Source organism: Oncorhynchus kisutch, linkage group LG25, assembly GCF_002021735.2.
Source record: "Oncorhynchus kisutch isolate 150728-3 linkage group LG25, Okis_V2, whole genome shotgun sequence".
Classification (NCBI taxonomy): Eukaryota; Metazoa; Chordata; class Actinopteri; order Salmoniformes; family Salmonidae; genus Oncorhynchus; species Oncorhynchus kisutch.
The window spans coordinates 9,488,484-9,511,464 of record NC_034198.2 but is presented as its reverse complement, the minus strand read 5'-3'; the positions used below and the strand labels follow the sequence as shown (position 1 = coordinate 9,511,464).

General features: G+C 42.3%; 1 protein-coding gene across 7 annotated transcripts in view; it reads right to left on the bottom strand.

Moving 5' to 3' along the window:
* Window positions 1-22,981, bottom strand: part of LOC109881689 (ATP-citrate synthase) — a 128,948-nt gene that overhangs the window by 19,112 nt on the left and 86,855 nt on the right. For 6 of the 7 annotated variants that reach the window (XM_020473800.2, XM_020473802.2, XM_031804975.1 and 3 more), the window contains 3 exons: window positions 17,323-17,473; window positions 16,772-16,915; window positions 11,952-12,065 (listed from right to left, as the gene is read on the bottom strand). In XM_020473800.2, coding sequence (XP_020329389.1) covers window positions 11,952-12,065; window positions 16,772-16,915; window positions 17,323-17,473 — 409 coding nt within the window. The remainder of the gene's footprint in view (window positions 1-11,951; window positions 12,066-16,771; window positions 16,916-17,322; window positions 17,474-22,981) is intronic. The other variant, XM_031804974.1, reaches the window with a different exon arrangement.

Sequence of the window (22,981 nt, the reverse complement as noted above, 5' to 3'; positions counted from 1 at the left end):
TATTGTCAACATCCAAAAGCAACATTTTCAAAAAGTGAATTTTTTCCCAAACTTATCACCCACCAAGAAAGTGCTTTCTGGATCGTTTTTTGAAATTCTTTCGATTTTTTTTGTCAATTACACATGTGTAACAACTGTATGAATATACTTTTGTCCAATTTTATTACCATAATTAAAATAAAATAAATTGCTTGCGCATAAGGCATATGTTTTATCCATTTGCAATATGATTTCATAGGAAGTCAAAAGTCAAAAGTCATTTTTTTGGGGGCCAAATGCCAAAAGAAATTTGACATGCTCAAAAATACTGCACAATTGCAAAATTGACTGGCCTGATGAACACAGGATGGCCTGGCAGTGATAGTTGCTCCTTTCCATCGCTTGTTAGGGTTGATTTCAGAATGTCACTTTGGTGATGGTACCTCACTGTTTAAACATATTGCAAATGGACAAGAGTCACCAGCAAGTCACAGTCCATCAGTCAATTAGAGATCATTCTGACACCAAACTGATACAAACTGACACCAAACCCACTTTTTCCAACTCGTTTAGTAGCCAACTATCACATACTTCAGAGCTGGCCCAAAATTCACAACGCCTTCTGTTCAAACCATAATAAAAACTTAAAACACGTAGTTACAGTCTAGCTGCGGGTCCAGTTCTGATGTTATGTGTAGGCCTAGCTGAGGCGACCCCGAATCCCAAGTTTCGGCTCGAGAGGTCATTTGGTGCCCGAGCAAGACCCTAATTGGTGCTGAAAATCCACTTTTTTTCCATGACTTGCTACGGGGTCCTTGAATGAGCTATCGGACAGCAACGTTGGGGTCCGTCTATATGGGCCAAGGCGGTCGTAATGCACTTAGTCTTGCGACTCTGGGACATTTCTAAATGTCGTCATTTTCGTGATGCAAAAATGAATTGAAGTCATTGCAAATGTACGAGGCTGTTTCTCGGTTCGAGAACCTTCTAGAGCCACGTAACTCACCACGCACTATCGACCTGAGGTCTAGAACAGGTTTCTAAAGTTTCAGAACTCTAGGTCTGACGGTTCTTTAAAAGTTCCAACAAAGTTAACTAATGCAGGCAGTGTATGTCTCTACGCACCCCAATGGGTCCCTCCTTCCAAGCTGTGTGTGTGTGATTTAGTTTTCCTTTGACATTTTATGGGAAAAATGACTGATTTACAGTTCATGGTGGTTGCCTAAATCACACATGAAGTTGGACAGATCTGACTTTTTTAATCCTTCAAAACAGCCCGAGACCCCAATTATGGCACTTCCGGTTGGCACAGAAGCTATAAGTCAACACATATCCTCATTGGGTATGCTTTTACAGAATCCTGAGTTAAGTCTTTACCATAAAAACTGACTGATTTACACAGGGTTGAAGGCACTATTTCTATCAAACTGCAGGCAGGGTATGGATTTACACTTTTAGGGTGATTTTAACCACTTCCGGTTGGTCCAGGAAGCTTTGGAATCTTAGAATCGACACAGGTAGACCTCATAGTGTCCTGATTGACTGTCATCGAAGACAGGTTCATAAGGCATTCATAACCCACATAGGCTTCAGGTTGAATTTAGGGGTGCAGGCAAGGTATTCCTATGGGGAGAGAAGTCATTGTAATCTGTGAGATCAAAAAACCCAGATTTACTGTTAAGGGTTAATGCCACACGGTCAAGGTTAGGCTTGCACGGATCGGGAGGACCTTAGGAACGTTCCTGAGGTCGAATTGTGCTTCTCACCCTAACGGTTCTCTCACTGTCACCCAAAAGAAAATAACGTTGTGGGGCAGGCTTCATTTTGGGCCTACTTTCCTAATGGTCGCTGCGCTTAGACCGAGCGAGCTACGGTCAAGCGGGATATCTCGTTGAACTCGGCACGGCCTAGGGATTATGGTAATGCCATTGCCTTCTCTCTGTATCTTTAAGCACCGCACTTTGTCACTCCATCCTTGCTGTGTGTGTGTGAGAGAGCTTTTCTTTGACATCTGTTGGGAGAAATGACTGACTTACAGTTTATGGGGGTTGCCTAATGACAAATATGAAGTTTTGTAAAGATCTGACCTTTTTAACACATGGAAACAGCCACTATGACACCATTTAAGGCACTTCCGGTTGGCACAGGTAGCTATAAATAAACTCATATCCTAATTGGGGTATGCCTTAACAGAATCCTGAGTTTTAAGTCTTTACGTTATTTACGGAGGGTTTAGTGAGTGTGTGTTATTTCAGAAAATCATAGAAAATCACAGAAATCTCGCAGAGTTCCGCAGCACACTTTAAAAAGATTTGTATGAACACCCTGCATCTGTAACTGTTTAAAAAAACAAACACCTATTTTAACATCACCAATTTGACATTGTACGATTTCTCTTAAATGACAAAAGATAAATGGCTGGTTCTTTTTTTATTGACACCGGAGGCTCCTAGACTGTGACGTGATGTGGAAAAATTATTGCTCTATTTTCATTTTGGACCTTTAATCCCAGAGAAATGGCCATAACGCAAAAACCGTTGAGGCCTAGATGCCATCTTGTTCGGGGCCAACTGCCCATTATGCCAAACCTACGCTCACCAAGTTTCGGCTTCAAAATATTTTCAGTTTTGGAGATAAGGCCACGTCGTGATTCGTGATGTTTTGTACATTTGCAATATGATTGCTTATGCCCTCTTGTGGGATTGACCGGGAGAGCGGAAAAATGACCAAAATTGGCTTATTTTATCAAACGGAAACAGAATGTCCGAGGAAGTTCGTTTGATGACTTCCCGGTAGATCCGGCCCTGCCGCACGGCCCGACGCCGACCGCGAATTTTAGAAACGTTTTCGGACATCTAGTAAGGGACCGTACATTTGCAATATGGACTTTCTCACTAACCATACAGCAAATGTCAAAATGTTCCCTTAAGGTATGTAAGCATTTAATTGCACTGTGTACACCATGTGTATATGACAAAAATACCTGGTTAGATTTTGAAAATGCCTCCTCAAATGTTATGTAATGAAAAAAGTTCACATTAGCTAGTAGAACTGACAAAATGTAATCAGAGGCCTTAACTTACTTCATCTTGCAGGTTAATTTTTTGGGGCTCAAGTCTCTTTATTCACTCAATCGTGAGCTACCAGTAACTCGCCAAACAATACTGAAGTTAATAAAATGTTTCATGCAAACCACTGAAAACAAATCTCAGAAGTATCAGACACCGCAAGCTCCCAGCTACTATCCAATCAATGCATCATTTACATTATTCCACCCCTGGTTAAAAAGCCAAACCTAACACTATCTGCCAATTCATTTCCAGCAATATTGCCCATCTGTCTATCAATCCGTGTGTAGCCAGTTGATGTGATAACCGTCTTGTGGGTTGACAGAGATACTTTCCCCAAAACCTCCTCAAGTAAATGTTAACTGAAAAGTAGGCTTACCTACATAAGAGATGCATTTGGCATTTGCTCTATGATTGATGAGAAACTCCATATTGACAGCAGAGCCTAGCATAGCATTATGCCATGATAAACTTACAAATGCTTGTCTAGCGTTGGCTGTAACGCATATTTTGAAAATCTGAGATGACAGTGTTGTTAACAAAAGGCTAAACTTTGAATATATTTATTTAATTTCATTTGCGATTTTCATGAATAGGAAAAGTTTCTTGGGGTATTTATGTCCGTTGCGTTTAAGGTTAGAACTACCTTGTAGTGTTCTGATACTTCTAGCTTGGAGTGGTATTTTTATGATAACATAGCTACAGTATTTCACCTTTTAATGTGTATAGTATTGCTTACTAGGTGTGTCCAATCAATTGTATAAAAACGCCCTCTTCCAATTAGGGCTAATTGAAAAGCTGTTCAAAAGAGGACACTGTATTCCTTTTTTTGTACTCCCTGACGAAGGCCATGCAGCCAAAACGCGTCGGTTTTTAAACTTTGTTTCTATTGAACATGCCATACTAATAAAGGCATTTTAATCAATTATATGAAGAGTGCCTTGGTCCTCCTTTCTTTTTATTTGAGGATAAATTGATTTTATTGATATATTATATTAAGTTAAAATAAGCATTCATTCAGTATTGTTGTAATTGTCATTATTAAAAATGTTTAAAAAGTCTGATTAATTGGTATCGGCGTTGTAAAATCATAATCGGTCGACCTCGGAGCTCTACGTGATTTCTGTGATTTTCTGAAATAACACTCATTCAACCCTCTGTAAATAAGTTCTTAACATGCAGGATTCTGTAAAAGCCTACCCCAATGAGGATATGGGTTTACTTTCAACTTACTGTGCCAACCGGACGTGCCTTAAATTGGGGGAATAGGGGCTGTTTCGAAGGGTTAAAAAGGTCAGATCTTTCCAAAACTTTGTGTGTGATTAGGCAACTCTCATGAACTGTAATCAGTAATTTCTCCCAACAGATGTCAAAGAAAAACAAACACATCTAGGATGGTGTGACACAGTGCGGGGCTTAAAGACACACAGAGCCTGCAATGGCATTACCATAATCTCTAGGCTGTGCAGAGTTCAACAAGATGCCCCGCTTGACCGAAGCTCGCTCGGTCTAAGTGCAGCGACAGTGAAAAAAAGTAGACCCAAAATGAAGCCTGGCCCTAAATTTCAGATGCCTATGGGTGACAGCGGGGGAACCGTTAGGGTTAGAAGCACAATTCAACCTCAGGAACGTTCCTGAGGTCCTCCAAATCTGTGCAAGCCTAACCTTGACCATGTGGCATTAACCCTTAACAGTGAAATTAAGGTGTTTACATCAAACAGTTTGCAATGACTTTTCTCTCCATAGGAATACATTTCCTGCTCCCCTAAATTCAACCTGAAGCTTATGTGGGTTATGAAAGCCTTATGAACCTGTCTTCGATGACAATCCATCAGGCCACTATGAGGTCTATTTGTGTTGATTTGAAGCTTCCTGGAGCAACCGGAAGTGGTTAAATTCAACCTAAAGGTGTTTGGATTTCCCCAACCTGCAGTTTGTGAAAATCACTGCATTCAACCCTGTGTAAATCAGTTAGTTCTTAATGTAAAGACTTTAAACTCTGGATTCTGTAAAAGCCTACCCGAATGAGGATGTGTTTTTACTTTTAGCTTCCTGTGCCAACTGGAAGTGCCTTAATTGGGGGCATAGGGGCTGTTTCAAAGAGTTAAGTCACATCTTTCCAAAACTGTGAGATTAGGTAAACCTCGAACTGTAAATCAGTCATTTCTCCCATCAGATTTCCACACACACAGCAAGGACGGAGTGACAGTGTGGGGCTTACAGACACACAGAGAATGCAATAGCTACCTTTGTTCTAACTTTCAAAGAACCGTCAGACCTAGAGCTCTGAAACTTTAGAAACCTGTTCTAGAGCTCAAGACGATAGTACACAGTGAGTTATGTGGCTCTAAAAGGTTCTCAGAACGAGAAACAGCCTTGTACAGTTGTAATAACTTCAATTAATTGTGACTAAACACAAAAATGACGAGATTCAGAGTCACAAGACTAGCTGCATTGCAACCGCCTCGGCCCATAGAGACGGACCTTAACGTTTGTCCGATTTTTTGGAAGAAAAAAAAATATATATTTTTTTAATTTTTTGCTATGAGGTCCTTGAATGAGCTATTCAAGGACCCCATAGCAACGCCCGGAAAAATTGTATTTTCAGCACCAATTAAGGTCTCTGATCGGGCTCCGAATGACCTATCAAGCCGAAACTTGGGATTCGGGGTTGCCTCAGCAAGGCCTACACAATGTCAGAACTGGACCCGCAGCTAGAACGTAACTACGTGTTTTATATTTTAATTATGGTTTAAAACAGAAGGCGCTGTGAATTTTGGGCTTGCTCTGAAATATGTGATAGTTGGCTTCTAACCGAGTTGAGTTGGACAAAGTGGGTTTGGTGTCAGCTTGTATCAGTTTGGTGTCAGAATGATATATTTTTGACTGATGGACACTGACTTGATGGCTGACTTTTGTCCATTTGCAATAAGTTTAAACAGTAAAACCATCACCAAATGGACATGTTGAAATCAACACAACGAGTGATGGAAAGGAACAACTATCACTGCCCGCCCATCCCGAGTTCATCGGACCAGTCAATTTTGCGCAATTTTTTAGCATGTCAAATTCGTGATGGTAAATGCCCATTGAAACATATTGCAAATAGACAGCCGTGAGCCTGGTGACTGGAACGGGTTACTAGGAACAAATATTTGAAATGGTTTCGAATGCCTTTAGGAGGGTGCAAGGTGTCCACGGCTGGGTAGCGAGCACCCCCCCCCACCCACCCGTGCCCATCCAATGGCACCCCTGGTCATTTTGGACGTTTTTCTAAAAAATAATTTAAGTCCCACTTCTCTCTCTCACTATGCATGACAAACAGACCTTGGGTTGATTCAGAGCTTAACATAGTGATATCATTTGGGCAGGATAAATGCCATTTGGACATGGTTCACTGACTTTTGGGTTTTGAAACTGACTTCCTATGATCATATATAGCAAATGGACAGAACATCCTGATTTGGCACTTTCAATACTTTCATATTGCATATGGACATTTCTTACGGAATTTGACAATGGTTCACTGACTTTTGACTTCCTATGATATCATATTGCAAATATGCCTTATGGAAAAATATGACAAAAGGTATGTTCATACAGTTCTTATACATGTGTAATTGAACAATTAGTTTTTAATAAAAAAATTCTAATAAAATAATTTTGAAAAACGGTCCAAAAAGCACTTTAAGAGGGTGATACATTTTTGGGTCTTAACTTTATGACCATTTGCAATATAAAAATTTACAGTGGCGCACGCTTGACATCTTTGGGATTTTTGCTGTATGACACTTGGCATTTGCCATTTGCAATATGGTTTGCATGAACTGTCATCCAATTGAGTGGTATTTGCGATTGTGTACATGTTTCATCCAATGGCAATATGGCCCCATTCATTTTTGTCCATTTCAGGGAGGTATTCCATTACCTGGCAGAAGTATATAATGATTAAGTATATCACTTGTATCTATTATTTGTTATTTGCGAACTTTGCCATGAAATGAGCAGCTGCAATACAGCACCATCGCTAGACCCGGCACATTTTTCACCAATATTAGACGGGAAATTCCTCAACCGCTAGCTGTTCATTTAATGGAGAATTACAACAAACAAAAAATCCTTTCAGATCTTAACATTTTTTATTTAAGCATTGACAGGTACTCAAATTTAATTGAGTTTTTTTTCTCTAAGAACAATCATAATTTGAGGGAAAACAACTAGAAAAATGTTACAATTTAGGAAACTATAAAACAATTTGGGAAACAAATCAGAAAGAGTACAGTGGGAGAGAAAAATGTGCTCATTTGAAAGCTAGAAAAAAGCTTCTTATCTGTCATGTTTGCAGTTGTTCTGTGGACACTTTACAGTTCAGTTACCCTAGTTGTGCCAGTCAGTATACAGTAACAAAAAAAAAAGCAACCACCCCTAAAAAACGATTTCTCATTTAGAAAATAGCCAAGGTGCCATCGATATAAGTCAAACATTTATTCTACTGTCAAAGTGTACTAAAGTGTAAATATAATCATTTTGGTCATTAAGTCACTGTCATCCAAAACTGAGTTTTGTGATACTTATGGTCGTGACTGAATCACAACGTAAATTAATGTTTGGTTTGTTTCAATCCTGCCCACAGCTGGCAGCACACAAGTAATCATCAATTCGGAGTGCAGCTGCACTTTGGGTTGACTTTGGACATCCCTATGGGGCTAGTTAGGGACCATCTGTAAATCACAATGTAAATGGGACAATATATAAACATTCCAATAGCTCCAAATTGTTATGACAACCTCAAACCAACTAGACATTTTTGAAATGTACATACAAATATTGAAAGCATTTAATGAGACAACTAAAAGATGTGCAACACAATATTGTCCCATTTAGATTGTCATTTATTGACGGTCCCTAACTAGCCCCAGAGATTCAAAGTCAGGTAGCACAAGGTAAATAATCTGGCTAAATCTTCCCACCTGCGAACACACACACACGCGCGCATTAAACCACACCATCAAACCAACTCCCGTTTGAATTCAGTCATGGCCGCTAACACTTAATGAACAGAATTTAAAACTAGACCAAATCAGGAAGTGCATTCGTCCTTTAAAAATAACTAATGACAGATTGCAGATGAGCCAAGGAGGATAGATGAGAACAGCAGGCCAGTGGAGTGCTTAGAAATGCAGTAGCCAAGGGCAACAGGTAGGGATGATTTAGGTGACCCAGACACAGGCCCATAACAAATGAAGCTACCTCAGGATCCCCTTGACCGTTTTCAATTGCAAAACTAAAGAGACACACCAGACAAGACACCAAGACAAGCAACAGAAGAGTAGATGGAGAGACACCAGAAGAACAGAAGCAATAACACAAGAGACAGTAACAAACAACCTGTGACAGCGAAAGTGACAGAAGAGATTGAGAGAGAAGGTTGGTTGAGCAACCACCCCTATCACTTCAAGCTGCTCTATAGAGTAATTCGTTTTATTTTTTTGCACATTACAAAAGGTGAAATACAGAGTGAAAAAGTAAAACATGGTTCACAAATAATTTGCAGGCGAGGTGAAAAAGCCTGTGTAATTACAATTAAAACAATTGTTTACTTTTACACTTTTTACAAACAGGACGAGAGAGTAGGGTAAACAAAAGAGATCGCAAAATAGAAGACCACGACACAGCAGCAAAGAGCAGACAGAGCAACAGAGAAAGCGACGGAGAGGCGATCACACAGTAGATTATCACTAAAGCATAGGCTCTATAGATTCTAAACTGAACAAAAATATAAATGCAACATGTAGTGTTGGTCCCATGTTTCATGAGCTGAAATAAATGACACCAGAAATGTTCCATAGGCACAAAAAGCTTTTTGTGCACAAATTTGATTACAACCCTGTTAGTGAGCATTTCTCCTTCGCCAAGATAATCCCTCCACCTGACAGGTGTCGAAAATCAAGATGATTAAACAGCATGATCATTAAACAGGTGCACCTTGTGCTGGGGACAATAGAAGGCCACAAATGTGCAGTTTTGTCACAATAATGCCACAGGTGTCTCAAGTTGAGGGTGTGGGAAATTGGCATGCTGACTGCAGAAATGTCCACGATGAAAATGTGGGTTTGCACAACTGAAGAATTTCTGCACAAACTGTCAAAACCATCTCAGGGAAGCTCATTTGCATGCACATTGTCCTCACCAGGGTTTTGACCTGACTGCAGTTCGGCGTTTGAAACAACTTCAGTGGGCAAATGCTCACCTTCGATGGCCACTGGCGGGCAGATAGCGTGTATGGCGTCATGTGGGTGAGCGGTTTGCTGATGTCAACGTTGTGAACAGAGTGTCCCATGGTGGCGGTGGAGTTATGGTATGGGCAGGCAATAAGCTACGGACAACCAACACAATTGCATTTATCAATGGCAATTTGAACCAGAGATACCGTGAGGAGATCCTGAGGCCCATTGTTGTGCCATTCATCCGTCGCTAGAAAGCACCAAATTGCGCTCACACAATTAAGATTTGTAAATACAGGATCATCACCGGATTCATGCATTAACCCCACAGGAGCCGTTTTCTAATATGGCCGCCAAATTACTCAATGGGGTCTTATTGGATCAATTTCACATGACCATGCCTGTATGAAATATAAATTGTATTTGGCCTCCTGAGTGACGCAGTGGTCTAAGGCACTGCATCGCAGCGCTTAAGGCGTTACTACAAACCCGAGTTTGATCCCAGGCTGTGTCACAACCTGCTGTGACCGCAAGTCCCATAGGGAGGCGCACAATTGGCCTAGCGCTGTCCGGGTTAGGGGAGGGTTTGGCTTTACTTGGCTCATCGCGCTCTAGTGACTCCTTGTGGTGGGCCGGGTGCCTTGCAGGCTGACACCAGTTGTCAGTTGAACAGCGTTTCCTCTGACATATTGGTGTGGCTGGCTTCCGGGTTTAGCGGGTGCTTAGAAGCGCGGCCGGCTAAACCCTAAACAGGATGACACGGGGTCAATTGTGCGCCGCCCCATGGGTCTCCCAGTCGCTGCGACAGAGCCTGGAACTCGAAGGATCTCTAGTGGCACAGCTAGCACTGCAGCGCCTTAAACCACTGCCCAACTCGGTAGGCCGGCGTGAGTTGTTTTATGCACGTGATGTCAGAATGCACTCACTGTTCCAAAATGTGATTCTTACACAACAGGACAAATAACACACGCTGCCTGATAGCTTATAGATAATTATGTTTCAACTTGTCAACTGAGGGGTGTTCCGCCTAATTAATTCACATAGAAGTAGCCCATTTCAGCTTTGCGGACAATTTATCTTTGAGGCTTTACTGAGCCAGACCAACGTCTTTCTTCGAGGAGAGACGACACACTTCACCAATGTGTCGAGGCACAGATCTGGGGAGGGATACCCAAAACAATTTCTGCAACATTGAAGGTCCAAGAACACAGTTGCCTCCATCAGTCTTAAAATGGAAGCAATTTGGAACCACCAAGACTCTTCCTGGAGATGGCCCAATGGCCAAACTGAGCAATCAGGGGAATAAGGCCTTGGTCAGGGAGGTGACCAAGTACCTGAACCTTCCAGAAGGATAACCATCTCGGCAGCACTCTACCAATCAGGCCTTTATGGTAGAGTGGCCAGACAGAAGCCACTCCTCAGTAAAAGGCACATGACAGCCCGCTTGGAGTTTTCCAAAAGGCACCTAAAGGACTCTCAGACCATGAGAAATAAGATTCTTTGGTCTGATGAAACCATGACTGAACTCTTTGGTGCAAATGCCAAGCATCACATCTGGAGGAAACCTGGCACCATCCCTACAGTGAAGCATGGTGGTGGCAGCACCATGCTGTGGGATGTTTTTCAGTGGCAGGGACTGGGAGACTAGTCAGGATCAAGAGAAAGATTAACGGAGCGTAGTACAGAGAGATCTTTGATTAAAACCTGGGGAGAAGGTTCACCTTCCAACAGGACAACGACCCTAAGCACACAGCCAAGGCAAAGCAGGAGTGGCTTCGGGACGAGTCTCAATATCCTTGAGAGGCCCAGCCAGAGCCCGGACTTAAGCCTGTTCAAACATCTCTGGAGAGACCTGAAAATAGCTGTGCAGTGACGCTCCCCTTCCAAACTGACAGAGCTTGAGAGGATCTGCAGAGAGGAATGAGAGAACCTCCCCAAATACAGGTGTGCCAAGCTTGTAGCGTAATATCCAAGAATACTCGAGGCTGTAATCGCTGATTCAACAAGTACTGAGTAAAGGGTCTGAATACTTATGTAAATGTGATATATGGTTAACACATTCATAATTCTAAAAACCTGTTTTTGCTTTGTCATTATGGGGTAGTGTATGTCGATTGATGAGGGGGGAAAAAACTATTTAATCAATAATAGAATAAGGCTGTAACGTAACAAAATGTGGAAAAAGTCAAGGGGTCTAAACACTACCTCATGAATGGTTGAGAAAATGCCAAGAGTGTGCAAAACTGTCATTAAGGCAAAGGTTGGCTACTTTGAAGAATCTAAAATATATTTTGATTTGTTGAACAATTTTGGGGTTACTACGTGATTCCATGTGTCATTTCATAGTTATGATGGTCTTCACTATTATTCTACAATGTAGAGAATAGTAAAAACAGAAAAACCCTAGAATGAGTAGGTTGGTCAAAACTTTTGAAGCTACAATCTATCTGCAATAATTAAAGCCTAACCCCCCCCCCCCCCCTGCCTAATATGCCCTCTGACAGTAATGGATTCAAAATAGTCTAAACTATGTTAACGGCAACATTACGCTTGATAAGAATGTATTGTACCTGTAACCTTGACCAAAAATGATCAAGTAACAAAATAAATTAAGTATTCCCTAAATAAAGTAGCCTGCACCACTAGGTAGAGAAGTGAGAGGTTTAGTAGAGGGCAGTACCTTGGAGGTGGTGATCTTTTCCACATCCAGAGCGTAATCCAGCATCGGAGTGGCAGGGAAATGCCCCTTCACAAAGTCCTTCAGGATCTGGACTCTCATGTCGGGGTTGTTGATCTACAATTATATCAACACATTTAGATCATTCTGCCAGCAAATATGTCAATGTATCCATTCTGCCACTGAGCTGTAGAGGTATACACACACACACACACACACACACTTCTGAATTTATTTGATTTAATTGTGAGGCAATAAGACTAAGGACGGGAATCAAATCTTAATGTGTACTTTCTTGCAAATCATGGTGTCAAATAACAAAAATTCTAGTTAGACTTAACACAGGCAGCCCAATTCTGATATTTTGCCATTCATTGATATTTTGACCAAAACAGAAAAATTCTGATCTTTTGCCAATAATTGGGCTGCATGTTTAAAAGCAGCCATACATCTGGTCTTGAAAAAACAGGTTTAGGATTATTTTAATCTACACTGAACAAAAATATAAGCACAACATGTAAAATATGCACTTTTGTCACAACAGTGCAATCGGAAAGTATTCACAACTTGACTTTCCACTTTTTGTTACTGTTGAGTTCTGAGAATATGAAATATACTTATTCATGTCACTGAGGGAGAGAAGGTAATGTATAACGTTTACATTATGTCAGGATATGTTATTGTTGGCCATCAGGAATCCTATGGGAAGGATCCTCTGGGAGGAGAAGACACAGTCTAGTACCAGTCACCATGACAGCCGTGAGTTGGGGAGGAGTGAGCACTTTGGGGTAGAGGTCAGGTCAGATGATACAGATATCACTAAGGTTCTGTCTAGCAACAGATGTCACTAAGGTTCTGTCTAGCAACAGAAATGCATTGGCTGTTCAGATGTGTAGGAGGAGACTCAGCCTAGGAGGAACGGTTATATATCAGTGCTTGTGTGAAAATGTCTTCATCTAATGCGGCTGCATTGATCCTCTGGGAAGAATAAACTTGTTTAAGCCTTCATAGTGTCTTGAGTTTTTTACTCAGAATTAGAAGATTAGAACATTATGTTACAGCCTTATTCTAAAATTGATTCAATATTTTTTTCCCCCTCATCAATATACACAGAATAACCCATAATGACAAAGCAAAAACGGTTTTTTTGACATTTTACGAAAGACAATGAAGAGCTCTCCAGTAGGTACCAAAATACTCAAAGGCCATTTTCTCAAGTGAGGTTACAAGTTGATCAATTTTCAAAGCAGAATTACTTTCCCATTGTTCCTGAAATGCAGTGTATGATATACCATTTTATAGTCTTGTGTCTACCTTTATCCAACGTAAAAAAAACAATATCACATGTTGCTACATAAGACCTGTCATGACATTACCCTGTTGTATGAGGTTTATGACCCCCATAATCACCTTTCCCTCTTAGAAAGCAAGAGAGAAATAACTCTTTAAAAGCCCTGTGTTAACATCAAAAGTTTGGGGAAAGGTACAATATTTCTGTAATCCAACCAGTTGAAAGTGTCCATTGGTACTTAGAGAATATGATGTCAGATCAGTTGGTGTCTGGGACATTATATCTGATAGGATGACATACATTGTATCATACTAGTTACCAGATTCACATGGAATTGTTGTGCAATTTAAATGTTTAAATATGAACCTATTTGTGAAAATATTAAAATGTAATTTAGCTTCTAAATGATTTGTTTTCATACGTAAACTGTGCTCACTCAGTGGTAATGACCAAGTGAACAGACATTGGTTGAAAACTATGGAATACGCCCTTCTCTCCCCTAATACAAAAACCCGACGGAAATCGACCCTAGTTCCCGACGACATTAGGAATGGTGTCTATACTTTAAAAAAGGGCTATTTTTGTTGTTTGTTTTTTAAACTGTACCCCCTTTTTCTCCCCAATTTCGTGGTATCCAATTGTTAGTGGTTACTATCTTGTCTCATTGCTACAACTCCCGTACGGGCTCGGGAGAGACGAAGGTCAAAAGTCATGCATCCTCCGAAACACAACCCAACCAAGCCGCACTGCTTCTTAACACAGCACGCATCCAACCCGGAAGCCAGCCGCACCAATGTGTCGGAGGAAACACTGTGAACCTAGTGACCTTAGTTAGCATGCACTGCGCCCGGCCCGCCACAGGAGTCGCTGGTGTGCGATGAGACAAGGATATCCCTACCGGCCAAACCCTCCCTAAACCGGACGACGCTAAGGCCAATTGTGAATCGCCCCACGGACCTCCCGGTCGTGGTCGGCTGCGACAGAGCCTGGGCGCGAAAAAGGGCCTTTTTCAACGTGGAGGTGACTATCCCCACGCTGGAAGGATGAATTTCGACAAGACCAGCCAGAATACAGCACGAGCTGATTATGGCAAAACGGTATGTATGAACTTTGAACTCGTATTCAATAAAGAAGTAATACATCCTAGAAGTCGAGTTATCAGCTGCAGCTGTAAACGTATGTGGCCTAGGAAATTACAGAATCTCCTAATAAGAACGACAGGGTACAACGTATCCCGCCCTACAACATTACTACCAGAAAGATTCGTCAAAGGACAAAGGCGCTCTCTGCTGGACAAACCAGTCTTCCATCATCGATCCATCTATCGAAGCGCAGCTCGGTGTAAATATACATCTCGCATTTTCCTTTTCTGAATGGGCGTATTTACAGATTCTGTATTTACAGTAGCATAGCTTCTCAAGGTCCGATAGAGACCCAATCCTTTTGTTCCTCAGTCTCTCCGCTCTTTCATTCAAACCCAACTCCCTTTCTTTGTGTAACCAGCTGTCATATCGGTTTAGTCCGCTAGGGACCTTTTATGACATTAGTAATCGATGTATGATCCATCCTGTGTATATGTAATTCTCTGTGATTATTTAGAAAATAAACAATTGAAATAATTTGTTTGCCTGGGTTCGTGAAGATAACCAAGTACTTACGACAATCAGAATGAGACCGATAGAAGGTGACGATTAATAATTGACTGCTATTGATACAAAAGATCTTCAGATCTTTAAGAGTTTATTCGGAAGGCAGCAGCTCTATAAACACTCTTCCATGGTGCCCCAGGTTATTAACAAGTTAATTGTAGCATGGTTTAATTCAATCACGTAATCAAACTTTAGGTAATCAATTTGATAAAATAGCCGGTCATAATTTAATCAGTAGGACACAACAGACCGAATCAAGGATGTCAGTCATGAATTCATAAAAAAAGTATTACTTTTACAGAAGTATTCAGACCATTTACTCAGTACTTTGTTGAAGCACCTTTGGCAGTCTCGAGTCTTCTTGGGTATGACAATACAAGCTAGGCACACCTGTATTTTGGGAGTTTCATTCCTCTCTGCAGATCCTCTCAAGCGCTGTCAGGTTGGATGGAGAGCGCTTCTGCAAAGCTATTTTCATGATCTCTGTACTTTACGCCGTTCATCTTCCCCTGGACCCTGACTAGTCTCCCAGTCCCTGCTGATGAAAAACATACCCACAGCATGATGCTGCCACCACCATGCTTCACTGGTGCCAGGTTTCCTCCAGACGTGACACTTGACACTCAGGACAAAAAGTTTAATCTTGGTTTCATCAGACCAGAGAATCTTATTTCTCATGCTCGGTGCCTTTTGGCAAACTCCAAGCGGGCTGTCACGTTCCTTTTACTGAAGAGTGGCTTCTGTTTGGCCACTCTACCATAAAGGCCTGATTAGTGGAGTTCTGCAGAGATGGTTGTCCTTCTGGTAGGTTCTCCCATCTCCACAGAGGAACTCTAGAGCTCCGTCAGTGACCATCAGGTTCTTGGTCACCTCCCTGACCAAGGATCTTCTCCCCCGATTGCTCAGTTTGGCTAGGCGAACAGTCTTGGTAGAGTCTTGGTAGTTCCAAACTTCTTCCATTTAAGAATGGAGGCCACTCTTTTCTTGGGGCCCTTAAATGAGACAAATGTTTTGGTATACTTCCCCAGATCTGTCTCTTGACACAACCCTGTCTCAGAGAACTACAGACAATTCCTTTGATCTCATTTTTTGCTCTGACGTGCACTGTCAACTGTGGGACCTTATACAAGTGTGTGCCTTTCCAAATCATGTCCAATAAATTGAATTGACCACAGGTGGACTCCAATTAAGTTGTAGAAACATCACAAGGATGATCAATGGAAAAAAGATGCACCTGAGCTCAATTTCAAGTCTCATAGCAATGGGTCTGAATACTTATGTAAATGTGATATTTCAGAAAAAAAATAGATATAAATGCACAAACATTGAGAAACCTGTTTTCGCTTGGTCGTTATGGGTTATTGTGTGTAGATAGATTTATTTTTTATTTTTTTAGAGAATTTGGCAGTACGTCCAACTATCTCACAACCACAGACCAGTGTATGATGTGTGGGCAAGTGGTTTTCTGATGTCAACGTTGTGAACAGCGTGCCCCATGGTGGCGGTGGGGTTATGGTATGGTATAAGCTATGGACAACGAACACAATTGAATTTTATTGATGGGAATTTGAAAGCACAGAGATACCGTGACGAGATCCCGAGGCTTATTGTGAGGGCCTTTTTAAAAAAGGTACAGTATCTGTGACCAATAGACGCTTATCTGAATTCCCAATCATGTGAAATCCACAGATTAGGGCCTAATGAATTTATTGCAATTGGCGGATTTCCTCATATGAATGATAACTCAGTAAAATCTTTGAAATTGTTATAGGTATAGCATTTATATTTGTGTTAGTATATGCTCAGTCAAATAAATTGAGATGGAATCGTTCAAATTAACTGGAAATGTAGCTATATTTAAATCCTTGTAATTTACTGCTCACCGATTTGACCCTGTGCCCAATACCCATGATCAGCTTGCCATCCTTCTTCATCTTGTTGACAAACTCCATCGGCAGCATGCCGCTGTCGAACGCCTTGCTGAACTGCTTGGCCGCAGCATCCAAAGCTCCTCCAAAGCGGTCCCCCTGGCAAACAATATCAACAAAGTATATTCGTCTCTAAACTCTTACAAGACAACTCCTTTTTGTCAGTGTCCCAGTAGTGGGCTACATCCAAATTCTCCACACTTTTCCTGAACTTATACAGATTCTTGCATTCATTTAACAAATGGTGGAAGCCAAAGATCTTGGCTGGAGAGAGCCTTAGACCAATTGCTATGCTTTTTAAATCCACGATGGAGAATGGGCAAGTGCAGAAGTAATGGTCTTTCGAAATCTTCACCTTTTCTCATTCCCTTCCTTCAAGACCTTTAATCTGAGAGGTATGGAAGCCATTGGATAGATACTAATGGTAACTGGACTTGATGCATTTTCAAATTAGATTTCAGGAAGTCACACAGTGTGTGTGTGTGTGTGTGTGTGTGTGTCCTCACAATGGTGAGCAGGCCGGATGTCAGGCTGGAGATTAGGTCTTTGCCGGCACGGGCACAGACTATGGTGTTGTGGGCACCAGATACGGCGGGCCCATGGTCTGCAGTCACCATCAGGCACATCTCAATGAACTGGCAGGCGTAGCGCGGTAACCTAGGGAAAAATCAAGATGTGGGAGGATAACTGGAGGGAGAAGTGATGGGGCCATGTCAGTGCACAACGCCAAAGTGGAGTGTGCATTCGTGTTCATTCATATACAGGCACGCAACGGAAAATGTTGTGCAACAGAAAAACAAAATCTGAAAGTAAAAAAAAAGTCCAGGTAATCCTTCCAGGTGTCAGTCCTACTTCCGTTTGCTGCCTAATGAACACACTCAGGTGTGAGAAATCTCTGGCCAATCAAAGACACTCCTATTTTGCCAATTGGCCCTTTTACCACACGGAGCCCTGCTGATCCATGACGACTGGTCTGCCGACGTAACAGCACGAGGGGGCTACAACAGACTTCTTCCGTCGTGACGTCCCTCTAAGGCCCCTCTGCTAGCTTGCTAGCCCCGGCCCGCTAGCTGTCTCACTGTAACCCTATGATGACTCTGCTACGCATGCTTTCCCCTAATGTCAACATACCTTGTCCATTGCTGTTTTGGTTAGTAATTATTGCCTTATTTCACTGTAGAGCCTCTAGCCCTGCTCAATATGCCTTAGTTAACCCTTTAGTTCCACCTCCCACACATGTGGTTTCCTCACCTGGTTTAAATGATGTTTCTAGAAACAATATCTCATCGTCACTCAATGCATAGGTTTACCTCCACTGTATTCACATCCTACCATACCCTTCTGTACATTATGCCTCGAATCTATTCTACCGTGCACAGAAACCTGCTCCTTTTACTCTCTCTGTTCCGAACGTACTGGACGACCAGTTCTTATAGCCTTTAGCCGTACCCTTATCCTACTCCTCCTCTGTTCCTCTGGTGATGTAGAGGTTAATCCAGGCCCTGCAGTGCCGAGCTCCGCACCCATTCACCAGGCGCTCTCATTTGTTGACTTCTGTAAACGTAAAAGCATTGGTTTCATGCATGTAAACATTAGAAGCCTCCTCCCTAAGTTTGTTTAATTCACTGCTTTAGCACACTCTGCCAACCTGGATGTCCTAGCAGTGTCTGAATCCCGGCTTAGGAAGACCACCAAAAACCCTGAAATTTCCATCCCTAACTATAACATTTTCCGACAAGATAGAACTGCCAAAGGGGGCGGAGTTGCAATCTACTGCAGAGTACTGTCTTATAGTCGTGGCCAAAAGTTTTGAGAATGACACAAATATTAATATCCACAAAGTTTGCTGCCTAAGTGTCTTTAGATTTTTGTCAGATGTTACTATGGAATACTGAAGTATAATTACAAGCATTTCAAAGGCTTTTATTGACAATTACATGAAGTTGATGCAAAGTCAATATTTGCAGTGTTGACCCTTCTTTTTCAAGACCTCTGCAATCTGCCCTGGCATGCTGTCAATTAACTTCTGGGCCACTGATGGCAGCCCATTCTTGCATATTCAATGCTTGGAGTTTGTCAGAATTTGTGGGTTTTTGTTTATCCACAAGTTCAATGGGATTAAGGTCTGGGGAGTTTCCTGTCCATGGACCCAAAATATTGATGTTTTGTTCCTCGAGCCACTTAGTTAACACTTTTGCCTTATGGCAAAGTGCTCCATCGTGCTGGAAATGGCATTGTTCATCACAAACTGTTCCTGGATGGTTGGGAGAAGTTGCCCTCGGAGGATGTGTTGGTACCATTCTTTATTCATGGCTGTGTTCTAAGGCAAAATGATGAGTGAGCCTACTCCCTTGGCTGAGAAGCAACCCCACACATGAATGGTCTCAGGATGCTTTACTGTTGGCATGACACAGGACTGATGGTTGCGCTCACCTTGTCTTCTCCAGACAAGCTTTTTTACAGATGCCCCAAACAATCAGAAAGGTGATTCAGAGAAAATTACTTGACCCCAGTCCTCAGCAATCCAATCCCTGTACCTTTTGCAGAATATCAGTCTACCCCTGATGTTTTTCCTGGAGAGGACTTCTTTGCTGCCCTTCTTGACACCAAAAGTCTTTGCCTCACTGTGCGTGCAGATGCACTCACACCTGCCTGCTGCCATTCCTGAGCAAGCTCTGTACTGGTGGTGCCCCGATCCCGCAGCTGAATCAACTTTAGGAGATGGTCGCTTGCTGGACTTTCTTGGGCGCCCTGAACAATTGAACCGCTCTCCTTGAAGTTCTTGATGATCCGATAAAAGGTTGATTTAGGTGCAATCTTACTGGCAGCAATATCCTTGCCTGTGAAGCACTTTTTGTGAAAAGCAATGACGGCATTTTATTCCTTGCAGGCAACCATGGTTGACAGAGGAAGAACAATGTTTCCAAGCACCACTCTTTTATACCCCCTTTTCTCCCCAATTTTGTGGTATCAAATTGTTAGTAATTACTATCTTGTCTCGTCGCTACAACTCCCGTACGGGCTCAGGAGACGAAGGTCGAAAGCCATGCGTCCTCCGAAACACAACCCAACCAAGCCGCACCGCTTCTTAACACAGCGTGCATCCAACCCGGAAGCCAGCCGCACCAATGTGTCGGAGGAAACACCGTGCACCTGGCGACCTTGGTTAGAGTGCACTGCGCCCGGTCCGCCACAGGATTCGCTGGTGCACGATGAGACAAGGATATCCCTACCGGCCAAACCCTCCCCCTAACCCAATTGTGCAGACCTCCCGGTCGCGGCCGGCTGTGACAGAGCCTGGGCGCGAACCCAGTCTCTGGTGGCACAGCTAGCGCTGCGATGCAGTGCCCTAGACCACTGCGCCACCCGGGAGGCCCACCACCCTCCTTTTATACGAACTCAATCAGCATGACAGAGTGATCTCCAGCCTTGTCCTCATCAACACTCACACCTGTGTTAAACAAGAAACAAGTATCACACCTTTGCCGCTTGCCTTAGACCACCTTTGCCCCCAGCTGTGCCCTGGACCCCATATGTAAATGGTTCCCCCCCATCTATCTTCAGAGCTCGTGCTGTTAGGCTGACCTAAACTGAGACATGCTTAACACCCCGGCCGTCCTACAATCTAAGCTAGATGCCCTCAATCAAACACAAATTATTAATGAACCTACCAGGTACAACCCCAAATCCATAAACACTGGCACTCATCGATATCATCCTAACCAACGTGCCCTCCAAATACACCTCTGCTGTCTTCAACCAGGATCTCAGCGATCACTGCCTCATTGCCTGCGTCCGTAATGGGTCAGCAGTCAAACAACTACCCCTCATCTCTGTCAAACGCTCCCTAAAACACTTCAGCGAGCAGGACTTTCTAACCGACACGGCCCGGGTATCCTGGGAGGATATTGACCTCATTCCGTTAGTAGATGCCTGGTTAATCTTTAACTTTTGTGGTAGGGGGCAGTATTGCGTAGCTTGAATGAAAAACGTGCCCAAATTAACCTCTTGAAGCTAGGGGGCACTATTTTTATGTTTGGAAAAATAACTTTCCCAAAGTAAACGGCCTATTTCTCAGATGCTAGAATATGCATATAATTGACAGATTAGGATAGAAAATACTAAAAAGTTTGTCTGTGAGTTAAACAGAACTGATATTGCAGGCCAAAACTTGAAGGGAAATCCAATCAGGAAGTGCCCCTGTTTCTGAAATCTCTCTGATCTCATGCATCCCTATTGCGCATTTAAAGGGATATCAACCAGATTCCTTTTTCTGTGGCTTCCCTAAGGTATAAACAGTCTTTAGACATAGTTTCACGCTTTTATTTTGAAGAATGAGCGTGAAGGATCACATTGCGTAAGTGGACAGGTGGGGGCTCTCAGAGTGAGTTGGTGCGCAATTGAGTAAGACGGCCATTGTTCCTCCCGCTGTTATGGAAAAAGCTACACACTCGGTTGATAGATTATCGAATATATATTTTAAAAACTACCTGAGGAATGATTCTAAAAAACTTGACATGTTTATGTGGACATTATGAAGACTATTTGGAACTCCCGTCTGCGTTGTCGTGACCGCTCTTTCCTGTGGATTTCTGAACATAACGCGACAAACAAACGTCGGTATTTTGGGTATAAAAATAATCTTTATGGAACAAAAGGAACATTTGCTGTGTAACTGGGAGTCTCGTGAGTGAAAACATCCGAAGATCAAAGGTAAACGGTTAATTTGATTGCTTTTCTGATTTGTGTGACCAAGCTTCCTGATGCTAAGTGTACATAATGCTATGCTAGTCTATCGATAAACTTACAAACGCTTGGATTGCTGTGTTTTCCTATATTGCACTTGTGATTTCATGAATATTTTCTAGTAATATTATTTGACTGTTGCGCTATGCTATTCAGTGTTGCTGATGACTATTATCCCGGATCCGGGAGGGGTGGTTCACTGCCTGCTTACTCAGCCGTAAAACCTAGAATATGCATATAATTAGTACATTTGGATAGATAACACTGAAGTTTCTAAAACTGTTTGAATGATGTCTGTGAATATAACAGAACTAATATGGCAGGCAATAACCTGAGAAAATATCCAACCAGGAAGTGGGAAATCTGAGGTTTGTAGTTTTTCAACTCAGCCCCCATTGAAGATAGTGGGATATGTTTCACTCCCCAAGGCACTGGATGTCAACAGCGTTTAGAACCTATTTTGAGGATTCTACTCTAAGGAGAGGCTCATAAGAGCTCTTTGAGCGAGTGGTCTGGCAGAGTGCCACAGCCTCGGTCTGGCAGAGTGCCACAGCCTCGGTCTGGCAGAGTGCCACAGCCTCGGTCTGGCAGAGTGCCACAGCCTCGGTCTGGCAGAGTGCCACAGCCTCGGTCTGGCAGAGTGCCACAGCCTCGGTCTGGCAGAGTGCCACAGCCTCGGTCTGGCAGAGTGCCACAGCCTCGGTCTGGCAGAGTGCCACAGCCTCGGTCTGGCAGAGTGCCACAGCCTCGGTCTGGCGCATTCACGTGAAAGGTGGCTAGGTTCCACTTAATTTGTACAGACAAAGGAATTGTCCGGTTGGAACATTAAGTTTGTTAACCTGTTGCGACGAGCAATCCCGTATCCGGGATCCTATTTATAGCCTCAAGCTCATTACCATAACGCAACGTTAACTATTCATGAAAATTGCAAATGAAATTAAATAAATATATTTGCTCTCAAGCTTAGCCTTTTGTTAACAACACTGTGATCTCAGAATTTCAAAATATGCTTTTGAACCATAGCTAAACAAGCATTTGTGTAAGAGTATTGATAGCTAGCATAGCATTAAGCCTAGCATTCAGCATGCAACATTTTCACAAAAACAAGAAAAGCATTCAAATAAAATCATTTACCTTTGAAGAACTTCAGATGTTTTCAATGAGGAGACTCAGATAACAAATGTTCAGTTTTTCCAAAAATATTATTTGTGTAGGACAAATCACTCCGTTTTGTTCATCACGTTTAGGTAAGAAAAAAAATGAAAATTCAGTCATTACAACGCAAACTTTTTTCCAAATGAACTATCGACAGAAACATGGCAAACGTTGTTTAGAATCAATCCTCAAGGTGTTTTTCACATATCTATCGATGATAAATCATTCGTGGCAGTTGACTTTCTCCTCTGAAGAAATGGAGCT